We start from the raw sequence: 23,862 nt of genomic DNA on the forward strand, positions 1-23,862 counted from the left end.
TTATCTGTGTAATATCTGGAAGACTTCTTTTTTCCGCAGTTAGTAATTTGCATCAATGTATCAAATAATATTATACTGTAATTAATCACTTTAATTGATGCTTAGCTTTCAAGATTCAAAGCATGAACTCCGTATAGTATATCTCTGTATGTACAAAAGGAATGAGATTTAGAGGAAATCCGTTTAGAGACACACCAAGGGCTTGGCGTTATTTGTAATAAAGTTTATCTCGGTTTGAAGTTCACGAGAGGTCCCACCAAGGAACGGACATGAGCTGTGCTCATACAGCGGGGTCCCGTGTGGATTACAGAAAATTGCATTAAAGTCTAGAGTTCAGGGTCACCAAACATGAGATCCAAGGCTCTAAAGAACCAGGCCAATAGCGGAGACGGACGAAGAGGGACCAAATGTCAGGCAAGGTCAGTTTCACAAGAGAAACCTACATGGCAGGAAAATAACTCAACAAAAACCGGATCCTCTAGAGATATTTTATTACCAATTACTGGTATGACTTACTGACATTCTGTGCCAGTAAAAGGCAGTGTGTTTGATTGGATCCACCTAATGTAAATCAATTATGGTTATGACAACACACACTCACCGGACACTTTTTTCGGCACACTTTTGTCAGAAACCATGACATCAGGCTGAGACAGAAGTACAGTCAAATCGCACTTGTTTAATAATAAAAGTAAAAAGAAACAAACGTAGTCAAAACATAGTCAAAGTTCAGTAACCGGAATGGATAGTCAGCCGAGCCAGAAGTCAGGGATCAATGTAGTGGAACAGCAAGCAGGATCTGGAGCCAGAAGGGATGTCAGCAAAGCAAGTCTTTAAATAGGAACGCAGGAGAGCGTCTCTGTGATGTTGACCAAGGTGAAGGCAGAGATCCTCTGGACCGGACGGCTTAAGTAGGCAGGATTGACGAGCAGGATATCATCAACAGCTGAGTAACTGTGGAGAGAGATAGGAGCTGGCAATTAGCCAACAGCTGAGCGGCCAGCTCAGAGAAGGAAGGGCTGAGCCCAGCCCTGATAATTTTACTAGTAAAGGGTTGGCCCTCCTTATGCCTTCATTCTTTGTGGCATAGATTCAACAAGGTGTTGGAAACGTTCCTCAGAGATTTTGCTCCATAGTGACATGATGGCATCACACAGTTGTTGCAGATTTGTCGGCTGCACATCCATGATGTCAATCTCCCATTCCACCACATCCCAAAGGTGCTCTATTGGATGAGATGTGGTGAGTGTGGAGGCCATTGGAGTACAGGGACCTCATTGTCCAGTGGTGAGATGATTGGAGCTTTGTGACATGGTGCATTATCCTGCTGGAAGGAGCCATCAGAAGATGGGGACACTGTAGTCATAAAGGGATGGACATGGTCAGCAACAATACTCAGGTAGGTTGTGGTGTTTAAACCATGATCAATTGGTACTAAGGGGCCCAAGAAAATATCCCCCACACCATTACACCACCAGCCTGAACCGGTGATACAAGGAAGGATGGATCCATGCGCCAAATTCTGTCCCCACCATCTGAATGTTGCAGCCGAAATCGAGACTCATCAGACCAGGCAACATTTCTCCAATCTTCTATTATCAAATTTTGGTGATCCTGTGCAAATTGTAGCCTCAGTTTCCTTTTCTTAGCTGACAGGAGTGGCACCCGGTGTGGTATTCTGCTGCTGTAGTCCATCTGCTTCAAGGTTGGATGTGTTGTGCATTCAGAGATGGTATTCTGCCTACCTTGGCTGTAACGAGGGGTTATTTGAGTTACTGTTGCCTTTCTATCATCTGGAACCAGTCTGCCCATTCTCCTCTGACATCAACAGGGCATTCTCCTCAACACAACTGCCGCTCACTGGATATTTTCTCTTTTTCCCACCATTCTCTGTAAACCTAAGAGATGGGTGTGTGTGAAAACCCCACAATAACTCAGACCAGCCCGTCTGGCACCAACAACCATACCACCTTCAAAGTCACCTAAATCCCCTTTCTTCCCCATTCTTCTGTTTGGTTTGAACATCAGAAAGTTGTCTTTACCTTATTTAGATGCCTAAATGCATTGAGTTGCTGCCATGTGATTGGCTGAATAACAATTTGTGTTACCAAGTAATTGAACAGGTGTACCCAATAAAGTGGAAAGTAAGTATATATTTTATATATATATATATATATATATATATATATTAGGGGTGCAACGGATCGTCATCGATCCGTACGGATCAACCTCCGTGGATCGGGACACCCGCGATCCGTGGAGCGCTCTGTGGCCTCGGCCATAGGAAAGGCCGCGGCTTCAGCCTAGCTCCGGAGCGGCGGCCATCTTGGTACACCCGGTGGCCGTTTACCACGTAATCGCTCCGTCAAACTTCCAGTGACCAGTATGAGAGAGTGAGAGCGATAACACCAAATTTGACACACCTGCTCCCCATTCACACCTGAGACCTTGTAACACTAAAGAGTCAAATGACACCAGAGAGGGAAAATGGCTAATTGGGCCCAATTTGGACATTTTCACTTAGGGGTGTACTCACTTTTGTTGCCAGCGGTTTAGACATTAATGGCTGTGTGTTGAGTTATTTTGAGGGGACAGCAAATTTACACTGTTATACAAGCTGTACACTCACTACTTTACATTGTAGACAAGTGTCATTTCTTCAGTGTTGTCACATGAAAAGATAGAATAAAATATTTACAAAAATGTGAGGGGTGTACTCACTTTTGTGAGATACTGTGTGTGTGTGTATATATATATATATATATATATATATATATATATATATTTATTTATTTATTACATATATACAGGCCTTTTTTTTTCAGCAGCGAGGGAATTCAGATCTAGCATCTCCTGTACATCTTATAGGGCGTACACACGGTCGGACTTTGTTCGGACATTCTGACAACAAAATCCTAGGATTTTTTCTGACGGATGTTGGCTTAAACTTGTCTTGCATACACACGGTCACACAAAGTTGTCGGAAAATCCGATCCTTCTAAACGCGGTGACGTAAAACACGTACGTCGGGACTATAAACGGGGCAGTAGCCAATAGCTTTCATCTCTTTATTTATTCTGAGCATGCGTGGCACTTTGTCCGTCGGATTTGTGTGCACACGATCGGAATTTCCGACAACGGATTTTGTTGTCGGAAAATTTTATCTCCTGCTCTCCAACTTTGTGTGTCGGAATATCCGATGGAAAATGTCCGATGGAGCCCACACACGGTCGGAATTTCCGACAACACGCTCCAATCGGACATTTTCCATCGGAAAATCCGACCGTGTGTACGGGGCATAACACTGAATTCATGCAAAGGGTGCTGCTGGGGTGTGCTGGAGGGTCTATTAATGCTGGCTACTGGAGGCTCTGGGGATCTATTGTTGCAGGGTGGTCTCTTGTTGCTGGTGGGAGATATATTGTTGCTGGGGGGGGGGTCCATTGCTTCTGGGAGGGGTCTACTGTTGCTGGCTACTGGAGAGCCTATTGATGCTGGCTGCTGGGGTATCTATGGTTGCTGTTGGGGGTCTATTGTTGCTGGGGATGGAGGGCTTGTTGCAGAGGCTCTGTTACTGGGATGGTGTTTGAGGACTGGGAAACCATATTTCAGCAAGATTCTTTTATTCCTCCCCCCAAAAAAGTTGAAGTATTAAAAAAAAAAATGTTAAAAGAATTTTTTTTTTGCTACATAAAGTTTTCAAAAGTGCATCAATTTAAAACAACATGAGAAGCATCAGCCCTAAGTGAGCACACATTCCTATAAGCAGCGAGCTCTGTTTCCCCGTAATATAATGCAGCGTGTGAGAATGCGGAGGATGTCAGTAATGGGAAATAACTGTAACAAGCAGTTTGCAGTGAGCAGAGCATCATTATCTCTAAGCATCCACTTTGTACTGGACACAATATAATGTACCTTACTGATCATAACAACATTGCTTGCACGCTCTGTAAAAAGGAATATTATTATTTATTTATTCATTTATTTTTGCTTCACTGCATTCACTTTGCTTATTTTCTCTCAAGTGAAAAAATAAAAATAAGGCTTTCAGGAATAAACGCCTCTTCATTTTCCAGGTAGCTTTTTAAATGATGGCTTATGGCACACGGTGGCGATTAACATCAGGAGACACCGAATCGCGCTGTCGTTAGACAACGGAGCTACGCCACCCGTCCATGTCACCATCCCCGCACGGATTTCCACCGGATATCAGTATTATTTTGGAGGTGAGCAAGATCCTAAAGCTGAACTCTAGGCAGACCGCTAAATACAGATTGCAATACACATATGGGTGCCGATATACCTGCCAATGGATTTTGTAACTCTGTTCACAAGTCATCTAGACAAGGGGTCTCAAACTGGCGGCCCTCCAGCTGTTGTAAAACTACAAGTCCCATCATGCCTCTGCCTGTGGGTGCAATGGCATCCCCTAGGGGGGGGGGGGCAGAGGGGGCCCTGACCCCCCCAACATTATGCTGTGCCCCACCATGTGCCCCCCCCCCCCAATTAAAAAAAAATATATATTTTTTTTTTTTTACAAAAAGGCAATGTCTTTTCGTTTTCATTCATAGCGGATGCGCCGCATCTTACTCGGGCCGCCGCTGGAGTAACACAGTCTCTATTGAGAGGGAGAGAGTCCCCAGTCAGCTCCTGCGGGTGATTCCTCCCCCCTCCCTCTGCTCACTGACACTGCATAATGCGAGCGCTCACACAACCATGGCCGCCCGATCTGCTCTTTCCCTTGCATGCTCATTGGCAGGGAGAAGAGCGAGTTGCAGGAAGGACTCCACCAGGACTCTCAGTTACTGAAAAAACAGACTGATTTCTCCCGTTCTTAGGACAGGAGAACCAGCCTGTAAATTCCAAGAGATGCCAGACCAGAGCAGTCAATAGCAGGGGCAGGACAGCAAGAGGAGGCTGGGGAACCCCACAGTGGCAGAACACCAGGGCCCGGTGGAAAGACAACCTTTGCAACCCTGATAGTTCTCCCACTGCTTTGGACCCTTATATTTTCTTGGTATGCTGGTGACATATATCTCTTGTTTTCTGCCACCCTGGGGGGCCCCAATACAGTAGGAAGGGAGCTCACTGCAGAACATGTGAAAGGGCCCGTTGTGGGATCGTAGTAAAGGGCCCCAGGATAGATATATATATATATATATATATATATATATATATAATTGCATTTTATAGTTGCCCCCCTACTTTTGTCCCTGTCCCCCCATGTGCCCCCCCTAAATATTAAAGCTGGAGATGCCACTGTGTGGGTGCCATGCTTGTTACTGTCAGCCTTGCAATGCTTCATGGGACTTGTAGTTTCGCAACAGCTGGAGGGCCACCAGTTTAAGACCCCTGAATTCTAGACCACTGTTTATCAACTCCAGTCCTCACAGCGCCCCAACAGGTCATGTTTTCAGAATTTCCCTCAGCTGAAATGTCAGTGGCAATTACTAAGGCAGTAAAACTGATCAAAACACCTGTGCAAAATAATGTAAAGCCTGAAAACATGACCTGTTGGTGGCGCCTTGAGGACGGGAGTTGAGAAACACTGATCTAGACCATTTCTCATTCTTTTTTTAGTGGCAGCACCCTTTAAAAGGTAAAATCTGGAAACACCCCAGTGTAAAAAAATGTAAAAGTTACTTATCAATAGAAAACCTGAGCCCTCCCATCACATCAGAGGCCCTCCCATCACATCAGAGGTTCTCTCATCACATCAGAGGCCCTCCCATCACATCAGAGGTCCCCCCATCACATCAGAGGTTCTCCCATCACATCAGAAGCCCTCCCATCACATCAGAGGTTCTCCCATCACATCAGAGGTCTCTCCATCACATCAGAGGTTTTACCATCACATCAGATGCTCTCCCATCACATCAGAGGCCCTCCCATCACATCAGAGGTTCTCTCATCACTTCAGAGGTTCTCCCATCACATCAGAGGTCTCTCCATCACATCAGAGGTTTTACCACCACATCAGATGCTCTCCCATCACATTAGAGGTCCCTTCATTGAATCGGAGGTCCTCCCATCACATCAGAGGTCCTCCCATCACATAAGAGGTTGCCCATCACATCAGAGGTCCCCCCATCACATCAGAGGTTCTCCCATCACATCAGAGGCCCTCCCATCACATCAGAGGTTCTCCCATCACATCAGAAGCCCTCCCATCACATCAGAGGTTCTCCCATCACATCAGAGGTCTCTCCATCACATCAGAGGTTTTACCATCACATCAGATGCTCTCCCATCACATCAGAGGCCCTCCCATCACATCAGAGGTTCTCTCATCACTTCAGAGGTTCTCCCATCACATCAGAGGTCTCTCCATCACATCAGAGGTTTTACCATCACATCCGATGCTCTCCCATCACATCAGAGGCCCTCCCATCACATCAGAGGTTCTCTCATCACTTCAGAGGTTCCCCATCACATCAGAGGTTCTCCCATCACACCAGAGGTCTCTTAATTACATTAGAGTTCCCCCATCACATCAGAGTCCCCCTACATATCAGAGGCCCACCCATCACATCAAAGGTTCCCCATTACATTAGAACTCCTCCTATCACATCTGAGGTTCCACATTACATCAGATGTTCTCCCGTCATACCAGAGGTCCCTTAATTACATTAGGGTTCCCCCCATCACATCAGAAACCCCCTTCACATCAGAGGTCCCACATTACATCAGATGTTCTCCCATCACACCAGAGGTCCCTTCATTACATTGATGTTCCTCCCATCACATCAGAGACCTCCATCACATCGGAGGTCCTTCCATCACATCAGAGGTCCCTTCATTACATTAGAGCCCCCCCCCATCACATCAGAGACCCCCATTATATCAGAGGTCCGCCCATTACATCACAGGTTCCTCATCACATCAGAGGTCCTCCCATCACATCAGAGGTTACCTCATCACATCAGAGGTTCCCTATTACATCAGAGGTCCCCATCATTTTAGAGTCTCCCCTTCATATTAGAGGTTCCCCCATCACATCATAGGAGCACCCATCACATCAAAGTCCCCAACACTTCAAATCTCCCTTTCACATCAGAGGTTTCCCATCACATTAGCGTTCCCCTATCATATCAGAGCCCCCCCCATCACTTTAGAGGTCCCCCTTCACATCAAAATCCCCCATCACATCAGAGGTCCGCACATCACATCAGAGATGCCCCCATCACATCAGAGATCCCCATTACTTTAGAGACTCCAATCACATCAGAGGTTCCCCCATTACACATCAGAGTTCCTCGATCATATCAGAGGCCCCCTTCACATAAGAGGTCTGCTCATCACATCCCAATTCCCCCTTCACATCACATACCCCCATCGCATCAGAGGTCCTCCAATCACATCAGAGACCCCCATCATGTCAGAGGTTCCCCCATCATGTAAAAGCCCCCCTTTCACATCAGAGTCCCCAATTACCATAGTGTCCACACATCAGAGTCAAAGGCTCTCCATCACATCAGATCCCCCCCACCCCCAATCACAGAGTCATCCATCACTGATCCGGGGCAAACTGGATCATATGCTCGTGGCACCCTGGGGAAGCACAAAACTCCCTGGGACAAAATAGATATATATCCAGACAAAAAAGTTCAAAGAAATAAAAAAATAAAAATAACATTGGTGCAGACTTGTTGGACCTCTTTTTCTGTAGCCACTCTTCTATGTTCTTATGAGATCTCCCCAAAAGGCTGCCCACCCAAATCCTAATATTACAGCCTGACAGGGCTGTACACATGCTGCAGCTGCAATACTCTGCTTTGGATTTTCACCTCGAGCTGCAGAGTTTGACAGGCCCCACCACCTGGCAAACTTGCCCTTTGAGATCAATGGGGCCGTATCACAACCGCGAGCCAAACACTTGCAGAGCAGTCGCACAAGGTAAAATTTAAATGAAATAGATAAAAATCAGGCACCAGGAGGTAGCAGTAGTGCCTCTTGGATGCCTGTCAGCTGCTGCTCTACCAAATTCAACCAAGGATCACAGTTTGAATCTCAGGTTTGTACTATGACTCAGAAAGATTGTAGTCATTGTATGTCAATCAAAAAATGAGAAATGTATAAATTTCCATAGCATTTCAACAGTATTTATCTCACATCAGAATGCCCCTTTACATCAGGAATCCCCATCAGAGTGCCCCCATAGATCAGGTCTCCCTATTAGAGAGACCCTATAGAGCAGGTGTCCCCATCAGAGTGCCCCCCTCAGAGCAGGCGTCACCATCAGAGTGCCCCATAGATCGGGTGTCCCCATCAGAGTGCCCCCATAGAGCAGGTGTCCCCATTATAGGACCCCTTATATCAGATGTCCCCATCAGAGTGCCCCCCACAGAGCAGGCGTCACCATCAGAGTGCCCCATAGATCAGGTGTCCCCATCAGAGTGCCCCCATAGAGTAGGCGTCACCATCAGAGTGCCCCATAGATCGGGTGTCCCCATCAGAGTGCCCCCAGGTGTCCCCATTAGAGGATCCCTTATATCAAATGTCCCTTTCAGAGTGACCTCATAGAGCAGCTGTCCCCATCAGAGTGCCCCATAGAGAAGGTGTCCCTTTCAGTGTGCCCCCATAGATCAGCTGTCCCCATCAGAGTGCCCTATAGAGAAGGTGTCCCTTTCAGAGTGCCCCCATAGATCAGGTGTCCCCATCAGAGTGACCCCATAAAGAAGGTGTCCCTATGAGAGTGCCCCAACAGAGCCAGTGTCCCTTTCAGATTGACTTTGTAGAGCAGTTGTCCCTATCAAGGTGCCCCCACAAAGCAGGTGTCCCTTTCAGAGTGAACCCATGGTGAAGGTGTCCCCATCAGAATGCCCCCATAGAGCAGGTGTCCCTTTCAGAGTGACCCCATAGATCTGCTGTCTCCATCAGAGTGACCCCATAGAGGAGGTGTCCCTTTCAGAGTGACCCCAAAGAGCGGGTGTCCCCATCAGAATGTCCCCATAGAGCAGGTGTCCCCATCAAAAAACAGGTGTGTCACCATCAAAGAATGGGTGTCGCCATCAGAGTGCCCATCTATCCTTAAATTTCAGTTGTGAACCATCATATTAGATGGGTACAGCCCATCTAAGTAAAGAGTGTACCTGATGGATAAGTCCATGTAGCCAGGCAGGCAGGGAATGGTAGTTGGGCGGAGAAACTTACTGAAGAGGACAGGGAGCACAAGTGATGTCATTGGTTAATAGTACGCCGGCGGTCCTAGCAACCAATGACAGTAGTGCAGTGGCAGACTGGCGGGCTGATGGTCTGGATGGGAGCCTCAGTCGGTCTGGGCTGGGTCCAGACCATGGTCAAAGGCTGGTCTATCTATCTATCTATCTATCTATCTATCTATCTATCTATCTATCTATCTATCTATCTATCTATCTATCTATCTATCTATCTATCTATGACAGAGAGAGAGCGAGAAGAAAATTAAAATAGTTACAAACTCTCAAATGAAAGAAAACAACTTAATACAAATTGATTCAGCATATAGATTTATATAAATCATATAAAATTACAGAGGGGTAATATAAATTGAAAATTAGACATATATCTATCTTCAGCATGGTCCAAAGGGTGAACTTAGACTGTAACTTGACTGCTATGAAATGAACTTTTTCCGTTCTTCTGGTGGCGTAGTCTCAGTCCCTCAGGCGTCAATGAAACTGAATAAACCAATAAAGGAATGTAAATAAATTTGACCCGCGATGAACAGATCAGCACAAACAATAAAAGAACGCACTCAAAGTTGTGCTCTTCTGCCGAACATTTCTTTCATGATGAAGCCTATGTAATAAAAGGAGACATCAGGAATATTGAGATCTTCGGGGTCATCCATCAATAAACGCTCATAAAAAAAGAGTAAACGTGTTATATGAAATTTGATTAGGCTCGATGTCTCTCTCTTCACAAACAGGCTGCCCGGATCCTCCGTCCGACTGCGTCAATCCCATTTCTTCATTCCAAGGATGTATGAGGCTCATCTTCATCGATAATCAGCCCAAGGACCTCATTTCGGTTCAGCGCGGCATGCTGGGAAATTTCAGTGACTTGCAGATCGATATGTGCGGCATAAAAGACAGGTAATTGGATATTGTTTGTATCAAAGTAGAAATGGAGTTGAAAATGAAAAAAATGTTATGCGCCAAAAGAATAGACACCATCTCGCTTTGTACGAAGTAACATCACCACAATTTTTACTTGATATCTAATCCGGCACAGATTGTAGGAGTTCTGTCTGAGTTGGCCAGCCCGTATTATTTTGATTTTTATCTTGTTACCGATCTGGCAACAGAGGTTAGTCATATTTTGGATGATCATGTGCTATAAGTAGAATATAAACAGAATTGTATTAGGATCATGTCCAGTGGCCGGCCATGTTGGAGCATCTATAGAGATGCTATATTCCCCAAAGATAGCAGTGTTTCCAGAAGTCATGCAGTGGCCGCGGCGCGATATGTCCGGTGGACACAGCCGATGACTGATCACTATACCAGCCCGCTGCCAGTATCATGTGATCGCACAGCAGATCACGTGACAATTGTGGACCGACTTGCTTGGTTGAGGGTCTGTGAGAGAGTGATGGTGGGGGGGGCGTGTTGGGGAAGTTTGCTCCCGGTGAATCCAGCCCAACTTGGCAGAAAGGTGGCGGTGGGCCCCTTTTGAGGGCTTGAGGTCTTATGACGGGAAACCCCGAACGGCCTCTCTCGCACGCGGCGATTGTGGCCGCACCACGTTGCTAGGACATGGCGCGACCCAGATCCCTGTCAAGAGCCGCGTGCGCGGCTCTTTAACTGTGTGATCAGCTGTGTCCAATCACAGCCGGTCATATGTAAAAACACGGAAATGCCAGTAATCTGCGCTCCTCGCCTCACACTGACAGTGTGTGGCGAGAGGAGCCAATCAGTGGCATCTCCTCACAGGGGACATCCACACATGTAATCAGGGCACTGATTACATTATAGCGCTACCAGTGTCACCAACCAGTGCCCACCATTGCCCACCAGTGCCAGCAATCAGTGCCCATTAGTGATGCCAGTCAGTGCTGGCTATCTGTGCCGCCTATCAGTGCTGCCGACCAATGCCCATCAGTGCCACCCATACGTGCCGCCTATCATTGCCCACCAGTGCCACCTATCAGTACAAATCAGTGCCGCCTATCAGTGCCCATCAGTGCCGCCTATCAGTGCCACCTATCAGTGCCCAGTGCCACCTATCAGTGCTCATCAGTGCCACATATCAGTGCCACCTATCAGTACCCATAAGTGCGGCATATTAGTGCCTCCTCATCAGTGCCACCCAGTCAGTGCCCATAAGTGCCGCCTCATCAGTGCCCATCAGTGCCACCTATCAGCGCCCATCAGTGAAGGAGAATTACTTATTTACAAAATTTACTGACAGAAACCAAAAAACCAAAAAAACATTTTTTTTTTCAAAATTTTTGGTCTTTTTCTTTTTAGTAAAAAAATAAACCAGCAGTGATTAAATACCACCAAAAGAAATCTCTATTTGTGTAAAGAAAATGATAAAAATCTCATCTGGGTACAGTGTTGTATGACCGCGCAATTGTCATTCAAAATGCGACAGCGCTGAAAGCTGAAAATTTTCCTGGGCAGGAAGGGCGGGGGGGGGGTGGGGTGGGGGGGGATTAAAGTGTCCGGTATCGAAGTGGTTAAAACCCTGTATTCAGACTGACTGACATTGAGTTCTCCTATAATACATATAAATATTTCAGTGGGAAAGTTGCGTCCTCGCATTACCAATGCTGCAGATTGCACATCAGAAAACACAGAATCATAAAAGCACGCTTATTTTATTTTATTTTTTTATATTTCTTTTTTTTCACACAATCCCTACTTGCGGCTTTTCATTGCCCAGGCCTGTGACGGGAAACGTCATATTGTGCGTTAGCATGATGTTTCGCTCAGTTGATAAATACCTGGGACCTCTGGTGGATATAAGCCTCGGATGGGCCCAGGCTGAGCGGAAAGCCGGCGCCTCGGGTATTTTAGTGAAAAAAAACACACACAATACATTTTCCCGCAGTTAAGGGATTTGTTGCCAGTTCAGCGAGATTCAATTTCTGATCCGCAGCGTGTTCCAAACTTTATCAAAGGAGCAGGTACACAGGAAAGTGGAGATTAAACTTAATTACACCTTGTGTGCGTTTTATTTTTTTATTTTTTTTAGCTTTGTTTTCCTTTAGAGAGATTTCATATCTCTGTCTGGCAGTAAAGAGTTTCCAAATAACACACTTTGCTCCAAGTCTGCAGATACCGCAGAGCATCTGCTATTATTTACAGCCACTGCAATCCAATTTCTGAGATGCTTATTTTAGATCACCAAATAATCCTTTTATATTTTCCTTCTGCTTTTCCAGACCGGGTACACCTCTGTGCCTGAAAAGATGCGTGTATTTTTTTTGTCGTTTTTTTTTTCATGCATTGCAGCATTATAATGCCTTGGGGCAGGGCTGCAGATAGGGGGGGGAACCACCAGTCCTCCTGTAGGAGGCCCAGGGCAAACAGGAGGGGGGCCCAAACAGCAGGAGGAATCAGTGTGGTCGGGCGGAGGGGCAATTACTAGTCATGTGTACTGCCGAAAAATTTGGTAATTTTCGTTTCTTTTTTTTTTTTTTTTTGTTTTCCGGGCCATTCGTTATGATCGCAAATCGAAAATTCTAGAATCCGAAAATAAGAAAGAAAATCCGAAAGAAAAACGAACTAACTAATAATAACTAACTATTAAATTATAGGTATTGGAGCTTCCTTTCAAATTTGGCTGTTAGTGAACGTAACGAATATGAATTTATCTGAAGTTATGAATTATCCGGAATAACGAATGCCGCATCTAAACAAATGGAACGTAACAAATTAATAAAAATAATAATAATAATAATAAAAACTTTTTATTATTATTATCATTTATTATTAATTCGTTACGTTCCATTTGTTTATATGCAACATAATTCGTAACTTTGGATAAATTCATATTCGTTACGTTCACTAACAGCCAAATTTGAAAGGAAGTTCCAATACCTATCATTTAATAGTTAGTAATTATTATTAGTTAGTTAGTTCGAAAATCTGAAAGAATAACTAACTAATAATAACTAACTATTAAATTATAGGTATTAGAACTTCCTTTCAAATTTGGCTGTTAGTGAAAAATTTTTTAGATGAAAAAACAAGTTTAAAAGATTTTTTCAGAATATTTGTAAATTCGAACATTCATAAATTTGTAAATTTGAAAATTCGAAAATTCGAAAATCTGAAAATCTGAAATATTAACTAACTAATAATAGCTATTACTAACTATTAAATTATAGGTATTGGAATTTCCTTTCAAATTTGTTAGTGAACCTAACGAATATGAATTTATCTGAAGTTACGACTTATCTGAAATAACGAATGCCACATCTAAACAAATGGAACGGAACAAATTATTAATAATAATAATAATAATAATAAAAAGTTTTTATTATTATTATTATTGTTACTTATTATTATTAATTTGCTACATTCCATTAGTTTAGACATGGCATTCGTTATTTCGGATAATTCGGAACTTCGGATAAATTCGTATTCGTTACGTTCACTAACAGCCAAATTTGAAAGGAAATTCCAATACCTATAATTTAATAGTTAGTAATAGCTATTATTAGTTCGTTTTTATTTCAGATTTTTGAGTTTTCAAATTTACAAATTTACGAATGTTCGAATTTACAAATATTCTGAAAAATCTTTTAAATGGGTTTTCGTTAATTTGGATATTTCCGAATTAACAAATTTTACGAAATTCGTTAAAAAACTAATTCGTAACAAAATAAATTGCACATGTCTAGCAATTACAGAAAGTTGCCCTGTGCAGCTCTCTGCAGCAGCTGAAAGCTGGTTTTCTCTCCCTCCTGCCGGCTTACAGCTGCTGCAGGGAGAGACACAGACACAGTGCATCATTCCTGCAATTGCTTCCCCTGAACCGATCCCCCCTTCTGCCTACCTCTGATGCCCCCCCGTGTGCCCCCTGTCACTGTGCTGCCCCCCCCCATCCCCACCCCGTGGCACTGCCAGCTTCCCTGTAAGAAAATAAATTGTAAAATGTATTTTACAACTTATGCCCCATGTCTATCCAGTGATGCACTCATGCACATAACTGGATAGACATGTGGCTCAGGTAATTATTAAGGGGGGGGGGGGGGCTGCAACACAGTTTTTTTTATCTTAATGCAAAGAATGCATAGAGATAAAACAACCTTCTGCCTTTACAACCCCTTTAATCATGGCTTATAGAAAGGACTGTTGCCTGACAGAATGCTATAGAAGAGTCTTATATCTCAGAGAATAAGTGCAGGAACTCTCCCTTTCAGAGTCACCCCTTGTCTCCACCCCCTACCCACCTCCGAGCACTGTCCCTTGGTTTGAACCCCCTACCCACCTCCCAATATCTCCCCTTTTAGAGAATACAGAACCAAATGACATTTGTGGTGCTAAGTAATTTGTATAAAATTGTTCAATGATAACAAGATAGCAGTAAAATAGATCCCCTGCACCCAGCCACAATAGACCCCCAATCAACAGATTGGGATAAAGGGGGGGGGGGTATTTTGTAACAAAATACCCCCCCAGCAACAATAAGCCCCTGACAGCAACAACAAATCTCCCCGCAGCCAGCATCAATAGACCCTCCCACAAAAGTAGATCCCTCCTAGCCATAACTGACCCTCCAGCAGGCCCGGATTGGCCATAGGGCACACCGGGCACTTGCTCGGTGGGCCGGGGGCCACTGGGCTGCATGTGCTTGTGGGGCCAAGGCAGCTGAGCTGCTCTTTGAGCCCCCCGCCACTCACCCAGCTGGCCGCCATTTCAGTTCGACCGTCGGGCTGGGGAGGCGAAGACTACTGGTCACGTTACCTATGACCATGAAGAGGGAGGGAATCGGACAGAAGGGAAAGTGAGTGAGGCTCCCCATGCATGCACCTAGATAGGAGAAGCAGCTGCATACACAGTAGAATAATGCAGCTGGGCATTCAGAGGCTGTAGGAGAAAAATAAAGAGGTGGTTTCTTCTACTGTGTATACAGCTGCTTCTCCTATCCAGCTTCTTTCTACCGCCCCCCTGTGCTTTCAGGCTTCCACACTGTTCTCTAGCCCTCCCCCCCAGTGATCTCCAACTCCCCCCAGTGCTCTCCAGCCCCTGTACACTCCGGCCCCCCCAGAGCTTTCCAGCCCCTCCCAGTGCTCTCAAGCCCCCCTGTGCTCATCAGGCCCCCTGTACTCTCTGCCCCCCCAGTGCTCTGAGGCCCCCCTGTGCTCATCAGCCCCCCTGTACTCTCTTGCCCCCCCAGTGCTCTCAGGCTCCCCCGTGCTCATCAGCCCCCCTGTACTCTCCGCCCCCACAGTGCTCTCAGGCCCCCCTGTGCTCATCAGCTGTCCCTGTACTTTCCACCCCCCCCAGTGGTCTGAGGCCCCCCTGTGCTCATCAGCCCCCCTGTACTCTCTTGCCCCCCCCAGTGCTCTCAGGCTCCCCCGTGCTCATCAGCCCCCCTGTACTCTCCGCCCCCACAGTGCTCTCAGGCCCCCCTGTGCTCATCAGCCGTCCCTGTACTTTCCACCCCCCCAGTGGTCTGAGGCCCCCCTGTGCTCATCAGCCCCCCTATACTCTCTGGCCTCCCCAGTGCTCTCAGGCTCCCCCATGCTCATCAACTCCCTGTACTCTCTGCCCCCGTGCTCTCAGGCCCCCCGTGCTCATCAGCTCCCCTGTACTCTCCACCCTCCAGTGCTCTCAGGCCCCCCTGTGCTCATCAGCGCCCCCTGTACTCTCCGGCCCCCCAATGCTCTCAGGCCCCCCTGTGCTCATCAGCGCCCCCTGTACTCTCCGGCCCCCCTGTGCTCTTCAGCCCCCTAGTGCTCTCCGCACTACCGTGTTCTCCACCCCCCCACATTCTCTGCCCCCCCAGCACTTTCAGTGCCTCCATGGGTTGCTCAGTCTAAAATGCCCCGGGCCTATTTTTTGTCCCAGTCCAGGCCTGCCCTCCAGCAACATAAGACCCACCCGCAGCAATAATAGACCCCCAGCAACAATAGACCCCCAGCAGCCACAACAAATCTACCAAGCAGCCAGTATTTATTTAATTAGACCCTGCAGCACACCCCAGCACCCCTTGCCATTACATACTGTACATACAGTGCTGGGGGTGTCGGAATGCGTTCCCCTGTGTTCCCGCTGGAAAAAAGACCCTGCTTAAATATGTCATGTAATATAAGTAGTACACAAAATCAATAAATTATAAATCGTATGTATACTCAACTGAGATAGAAATTTAGAAAAATCTTAAAAGAAATTTAGTCCATGTCCACATGTGAGTAATAAATAATAGTGCCGTCTTAATTAGTGCTGTGCTCTATTCCTTAAATAAGGTTTGAATTCGGCATGTGCAATTCGTTTCAGTCTGAATGTAAATTCGGAAACATTTTTGGCTATTTGGAGATTCGGATGTATCCTAATCGCCGAATTAAATAGTAACAAATATTTCTGAAATTAGCTTAAAGGGTAAGTTCACCTTTGTACGCTTTTTTTTTTCTAAATTCCATCTCTCCTATGCACCAATATAGCATTCATGTACTTTTTTTGAAAAAATATCAAAGATTTCCATTAAATCTATAGTACTATATAGCATGAATGCTATATTGGTGCAAAGGGGAGATGGAATTTAGAAAAAAAAAAGTGTACATAGGTAAACTTACCCTTTAATTTAATTTTGTTTATTAGTTTTCTAACAAATTCCAAATTTTCGGAAAGATTCAAATTCAGATCTGTCTAAATATGATCGACTGATTCGAATTCTGTGTGAAGAATAGCTAGTTGTTAAGAAACGCATCGAGAAGCCGGAAATAGAAAGTTCTGGAAAAAAAACAGCGTGGGGTCCCCCCCAATCCATACAAGGCCCTTTGGGTCTGGTATGCATTTTAAGGGGATTCCCACGCCAAATAAAAAAAAAAAAAACAGCGTGGGGTCCCCCCCCAAGATCCATATCAGATCCTTATCCGAACTTGCAGCCCGGTGGGCCAGGAAAGGGAGGGGAAGCGCAAGCGCCCCTTCCTCCTCAACCATACCAGGCCGCATGCCCTCAACAGGGGGGGTGCTATGGGGCAGGGGGGCTCTGCTCCCCTCCACCCCAAAGCACCTTGTCCACATGTTGATTGGGACAAGGGCCTCTTCCCCACAACCCTGAGCTGTGGTTGTGGGGGTCTGCAAGTGGGAGGCTTATCGAAATTTGGAAGGGGTCCCAAGATCCTGCCCCCCCCATGTGAATGAGTATTGGGTACATCGTACCCCTACCCATTCACCATAAAAGTGTAAAACGTGAATAAAGACAGTATATGCGTTGTTGACAAAAAATCAAAAACAATGTCCCCCTGATGTAGATTCATCATCAATCACGTCGCCCAACGCACCGCTGGACCTGAAAAAAAGAACCTCTGGCCTCGTCGAAGGCTCCACACTGACTGGCTGCCCCTCCGTCTGACATTTCTTAACCACTTAGGGACCGGGCCCATTTTTCAGACTCAGTGTTTACAAGTTTACAATTACTTAGAAGCCCCAAACATTATATACTTTTTTTTTTTACACCCTGGAGAATAAAATGGCGGTCGTTGCAATACTTTATGTCACACCGTATTTGTGCAGCAGTCTTACAAGTACATTTTTTTTGGAAAAAATACACTTTTTTGACTTAAAAAATAAGACAACAGTAAAGTTAGCCCAATTTTTTTTTATATTGCAAAAGATAATGTTACTACGAGTAAATTGATAACCAACATGTCACGCTTCAAAATTGCGCCCACTCGTGGAATGGCGACAAAGTTTAATCCTTATAAATCTCCATAGGCGACGTTTAATTTTTTTTTTTTTTTTTTTACAGGTTACTAGTTTTGAGTTACAGAGAAGGTCTTGGGCTAGAATGATTGCTCTCGCTCTAACGATCGCTTCGATACCTCACATGTGTGGTTTAAACACCGTTTTCATATGCGGGCGCGACTTACGTATGCGTTCACTTCTGCACGCGAGCTTATTATTTATTTTACTTTTTATTTTTTATTTTTACACTGTCCTTTTAGAAAAAAAAATGGGGTCACTTTTATTCCTATTACAAGGAATTTAAACATCCCTTGGAATAGAAAAAAAGCATGACAGGTCCTCTTTAATGTGAGATCTGGGGTCAAAAAGACCTCAGATCTCACATTTACACTAAAATGCAATAAACAAAAAAAAAGTCTTTTTTTTTTACAAAAAAAAAAATCCACTTTAAGAGCATTGGGCAGAAGTGACGTTTGACGTCGCTTCCACCCTCCAATGCTATGGAGCCGAGTGGCAGCCATCTTTCCCTCGCTCGGCATCCAGGCTGTGAGGGGACCAGACACGACCGACGGCTCCGGTTAACAGCGGAGAATACTGGAGCGCAGTGGGAGGGGGCCTCTCCCACCCCCGACAAAAGTGATCTCACGGTGAATCCGCCGCTGAGACCACTTTTATCTGAAAGAGGACCGCCGGACATTTTTAAACATACTGGGTCTATGGCAGCTAACTGCTGCCATAACAACGGTATTTAGGGTCAAAGTAGTGACGTATAACGACGGCGGGCGGTCCTTAAGTAGTTAAATAGCTAAGGGGCAGAGTCACTCAATGACATCAGTATGTGACACTGCCCCTTGTGACATCATCGACATCACCTGATGACTCCATTGAGTCATTCCGCCCCTTAGCTATTTAAGAAATGTCAGAAAGACAATAAGGGAAATCCATAGAGTGTAATTCCATTTATTAAAAACAGCCCTTAAAATCTCTTACACTCCCGTAGGATTGATAATACAAGCAAATTATTCGGACCGGAAGTAGCACACTGGCGTGCGCTCCACCATGCATTCCGACAGCGACATCACCAGTGGCTGTCACTGATGCGTTTCGCCCTCTTCCTGGGCATCTTCAGGGAAACAAAGAATTGGTTTTGCACTCCTGTGATCCGTTTTCAGCCGACAGCGGGCTAAAGTCTGCTGTCAGCCTGATATCACTCAACCAGACTTTAAAGTCAGGTTCCACCCGGATGCCGTGACTGGCAGCTGGCCCAGCCTCTCAGCGAGCCATTAAGAGCCTGAGCCAGCTTCCCCCTTTCCACAGCCCAGCGCTCCAGTGAGCACTGGAGGGGCAACCCTGGCCAGGTGGTTGTGGGGGTCCTGGGTCTTTGTCCTTATTAACATAATAACAAAGGGTCTTCACCTCCTCCTATGCTTGTCTCCAATACTTCTCCAAAAGCCTCCTATTCACTGGAACCTCCTGACATGTACCCTCACAGTGTTGAGGGCACGGGTCTGGTATGGTTCAAAGGGGTAGTTTGCTGTCCTTGCAGCCAATGACACATTCACAGCCCATCAGCCGAATGTAAAAAAGGGGCTGGCTGATGTTATTGACCAAATATGGTCACATTTACATATTTGCTCAATGTCGTCATCCAGCATCCAGCACTTTCATTAAAATGGTTTTAAAGGCTCAAGGTTTTTTACCTTCATGCATTCTATGCATGAAGGTAAAAACCTTTTGTGTGCAGCGCTTCCCCTAATGCCCCGTACACACGGTCGGACTTTGTTCGGACATTCCGACAACAAAATCCTAGGATTTTTTCAGACGGATGTTGGCTCAAACTTGTCTTGCATACACACGGTCACACAAAGTTGTCGGAAAATCCGATCGTTCTAAACGCGGTGACGTAAAACACGTACGTCGGGACTATAAACGGGGCAGTGGCCAATAGCTTTCATCTCTTTATTTATTCTGAGCATGCGTGGCACTTTGTCCGTCGGATTTGTGTACACACGATCGGAATTTCCGACAACGGATTTTGTTGTCGGAAAATTTTATCTCCTGCTCTCCAACTTTGTGTGTCGGAAAATCCGATGGAAAATGTCCGATGGAGCCCACACACGGTCGGAATTTCCGACAACACGCTCCGATCGGACATTTTCCATCGGAAAATCCGACCGTGTGTACGGGGCATAATACTCACCTGAGCCCCATCTCGATCCTGTGATGGGCACAAGAGCTGAGCTTCTCTCGGGTCTCTCATTCCTCATTGACTGAGAAAGCAGCTGGAGCCATTGGCTCCTGCTACTGACCCAGTCAGCCTGTCCTCCGGGCCTCACTGGTGACATTAGAGCACTACTGCGCCCACTGCCACTCACCTCTTCAAGGGGGGGGGTGTGGGCTGGTCAGAGAGGAGATGGTGGAGCTCTTCTCCTGAGCCCCGGGCTCTCAGGCTCATCTGCCCTCGCTGATCACCTGTCTGTGGAGATGGATACCTGGCCGCCTACACCCCGCCCCCCCCTCCCCCCGAGGACACCGCTGCTTGCGGCCACCACCGGACCTGGATTCTCTGTGATAACAAGGGGCCCATGTTAAAGATGGTCCACACTCCGGACAGCGCCCCTCTAAATTTTGTGCCCGGGGCGACGGCTCTGCCTGCCCCCCACCCCATGCTACGCCACTGGCTACTGTCAATCACAGCCAGTGAGCTAATGAGAAGAGAGGACGGAAGGCGGGGCCAAGCTTATGGATGTATAGAGCGAGGCTCGGGAATGAGCACGTTCCAGTGCCCCCGGAGCAAGCTGCTTGCTACCGGGGGGCACTGGCTGCAGAGGAGGAGCCACGAGTGGCAGTAGGGGACCTGAAAAGAGGAGGATCGGGGCTGCTTTGTGCAAAACCACTGCACAGAAGAGGCAAGTATAACATTTTGTTTTTTAAAGAAAAAAAATGAATGTTTAACCACTTGCCGACCGCCGCACGCCGATGTATGTCGCCACAATGGCAGCGGTGGGCAAATGGGCATACCTGTACTTCCCCTTTACAGCGTGACTGCGCCCGCGGGACCGGCGGACTCAATGTCCACCGGTCTCCCGACGATCGTGTCAAGGAGCTGCAGAATGGGGAAGTGCCTACATTTAGAATCACTCCCTAGGACACACTTAACCCCTTCATCGCCCCCCTAGTGTTTAACCCCTTCCCTGCCATTGTCATTTACACAGTAATCAGTGCATTTTTATAGCACTGATCGCTGTATAAATGACAATGGTCCCAAAATAGTGTTAAAAGTGTCCGATGTGTCCGCCATAATGTTGCAGTCCCGATAAAAATCGCAGATCGCCGCCATTACTAGTAAAAAAAAAAAAATTAATAATAAAAATGCCATAAAACTATCCCCTATTTTGTAGACGCTATAACTTTTGCGCAAACCAATCAATATACGCTTATTGCGATTTTTTTTACCAAAAATATGTAGAAGAATACATATCGGCCTAAACTGAGGAAAAAAATTGTTTTTTTAATACATTTTTGGGGGGATATTTATTATAGCAAAAGTAAAAAATATAGCGTTTTTTTTTTCAAAATTGTCGCTCTTTTTTTGTTTATAGCGCAAAAAATAAAAACCGCAGAGGTGATCAAATACCTCCAAAAGAAAGCTCTATTTGTAGGAAAAAAAAGACATCAATTTTGTTTGGGTGCAATGTCGCACGACCGCGCAATTGTCAGTTAAAGCGACGCAGTGCCGAAACGCAAAAAGTGCTCTGGTCAGGAAGGGGGTAAATTCTTCCCGGGGCTGAAGCGGTTAATTTCATTTTAACTTTAATTGGGCTGGAGATGCATCATTGGTTGCTAGGGGGCTGTCAGATGTCAGCATCCTAACAACCACAAACCTGAGCAGGAGGCTCTCGTTCATTAGAGGTGGTAGTACCAGCGCTAAAATTAAAGACTCTCTGCATAGCCAGGGAGTTCTGGCTGCCGGGCCGGCAAACGGGTCTTTTAATTTGTTCACCAAGCAGCTGGAGGTTAGGTTTTTTACCCTACATCGCCCTGAACTCGGACCTCATTCCAAGAGGTCATCGTAAGAAATGCATCTAGATTTAACTACAGTAGCGGGTTGCTTTTTAAAAGATGCAGTAATAATTCAGACTGGGTGCAGCAAAACAGACAAAAGAGTTTGCTCACCAGCGCATAGCATTCCTTGGTAATAAATAGAAAAAAAAAAAGAGAGACTAATTGTTCACAAATGTTAAAGCTGCAACCTGCTGTTTGTAAAGTGGAGGTGTCTCATTATCACCTGAACACGCTTCACATGTAACCAGAGATGTTCCTCTCTGTGTTTTATTCAATTATATATAAACTGTGCTGCATATAAAATCAATTTGAAGACAAACTGATAATCATTCTTCATCTTGGATATTTCTCTAGTCTAAGGAGACTTGGAAGGCAACACTTGCTGCCCCTCTGAAAAACGATCCTTGATCCTTGGTGGGTTTTTGACGGAATTGTTTTTTTTTCTTTTTTCAATAGAATTTATTGAAAGAAATATCATTACAAGACAAAGAAGAAGCGACAGGACAATGTCCAAGTCACTGAATAAAACATTTAAACTAAGTAATGTTTACAAAGAAGAAAAAACAGTAATAATACTAACACAACTTTTCTATCCGCTTGTGCACAATCGTCCTTGGGAAGTACAGGGTGTGGTGCATGTAAAGGGAGTAAAAGCACAGGACGGATTTGTTATACCTTGGTCTTCTGTTCCTGGATAAAATTAGAAAATGTGTAAGAAACATAGCATATAACATATAGAAATAGATCATGAGCAGTTGAAAAAGAACTGTATGGATCCTCCTTGCAGGATTACCATAACATATGGGGGGGGGGGGGGAGTACACCAGCTTCCTTTAGATAAGGCACCGGTGCCTGTGGTAGTGTTCGAGAGTCAGGTATGAATTGCTAGAACAGACAGGGGAGTCGATTTTTGCTTTGTTTTATGTCCATGTACCTGGAAAGTTAATGAGAGATGGAGGTTCTCAAGAGGTGTCCTACTTTTCATGGAGCATAGAGGAGTCCCTTGTAGTAAGAGAAAGATTTGTCAAAGGTCTCAAGTTCCTCCAGAGACAGTATTGAGTCCATAAAGGCTGCCAGATAGAAGCGTTTTCTAGAAGTATTGTGGTTGAAGTCAGTAAGGATTTTTTCCTTGTAGAGTAGTGACAGTAGTTCTCGTTTGACTTGTGACATTTTTGAGCAGGAGGAAGAGGTCCTTTTTTTTAGAATAGACTCACTAGGAGGCAAATTAGTATCCAGTTCTTGTGTCGAGTGTTGTCGTTGGAGGACCAAATCAGGAGTTGTTTGTGCCAGAAGCCAAGAATTAGAAGGAAAGGGTCTTTTGGGAGTTGAAGCAGAGTAATCCCATGTACAGTATAAAAGATATGACTTGATCTCAGAAGATGGAGGTGTATTTGCAGGTCAAAAACCGATGTGTTAAAGAGGGTCTTGGCAGATGGCAGAGAAGTCGGAAAGGCAAGGTATATGGGCCCGATGAAGTAATTTCATTTGTGTTTCTCTCCAAGATTCACTGGGAATTAACTGAAGGACTTTGCTGTAACCCTGTAGCAGTTTGTCCAGTATCTCAGTGTCTGGAAAATCCTTGCCCCAATTAGCCACAGATGATGAAGGGGGGTAGACAATCTATTATAGTTGCCCTGAATCTCTTCTTCCCTCACCACACGAGGCGCAGATGAAGCTGAGACATTGCCAATAGTAGAAGATATGGGATTTAGGTATGGAGAATTTTTCTGCTATACTTGGAAAGAGAAGTGGCGCACCCGATTCTAGATCACATAGGGAAGATAATTTTGTTGTTTGCTATAGGGAGAAGATTCATCCCCGAGGGGAACATAGCGTTGCCTTGGATTGTTGAGTACCTAGATATGAATGGTGAGAGGTTCAAGCTCTTTCGTATCTCCCTCCAGGCCATGACTGTGTCTCGCAAGAAAAGATTGTGTTGTAGGTCTGA

The 23,862-nt window shown here is 45.4% G+C and overlaps 1 protein-coding gene across 2 annotated transcripts in view; it reads left to right on the top strand.

The window, feature by feature from the left end:
* The window catches only part of LOC141147244 (contactin-associated protein-like 5), a 514,695-nt gene that overhangs the window by 300,478 nt on the left and 190,355 nt on the right, over positions 1-23,862 (top strand). For both annotated transcript variants that reach the window (XM_073634437.1, XM_073634436.1), the window contains exons 9-10: positions 4,077-4,226; positions 9,911-10,076. In XM_073634437.1, coding sequence (XP_073490538.1) covers positions 4,077-4,226; positions 9,911-10,076 — 316 coding nt within the window. The remainder of the gene's footprint in view (positions 1-4,076; positions 4,227-9,910; positions 10,077-23,862) is intronic.

The sequence above is a fragment of the Aquarana catesbeiana genome, linkage group LG06 (assembly GCF_042186555.1).
Source record: "Aquarana catesbeiana isolate 2022-GZ linkage group LG06, ASM4218655v1, whole genome shotgun sequence".
Lineage (NCBI taxonomy): Eukaryota > Metazoa > Chordata > Amphibia > Anura > Ranidae > Aquarana > Aquarana catesbeiana.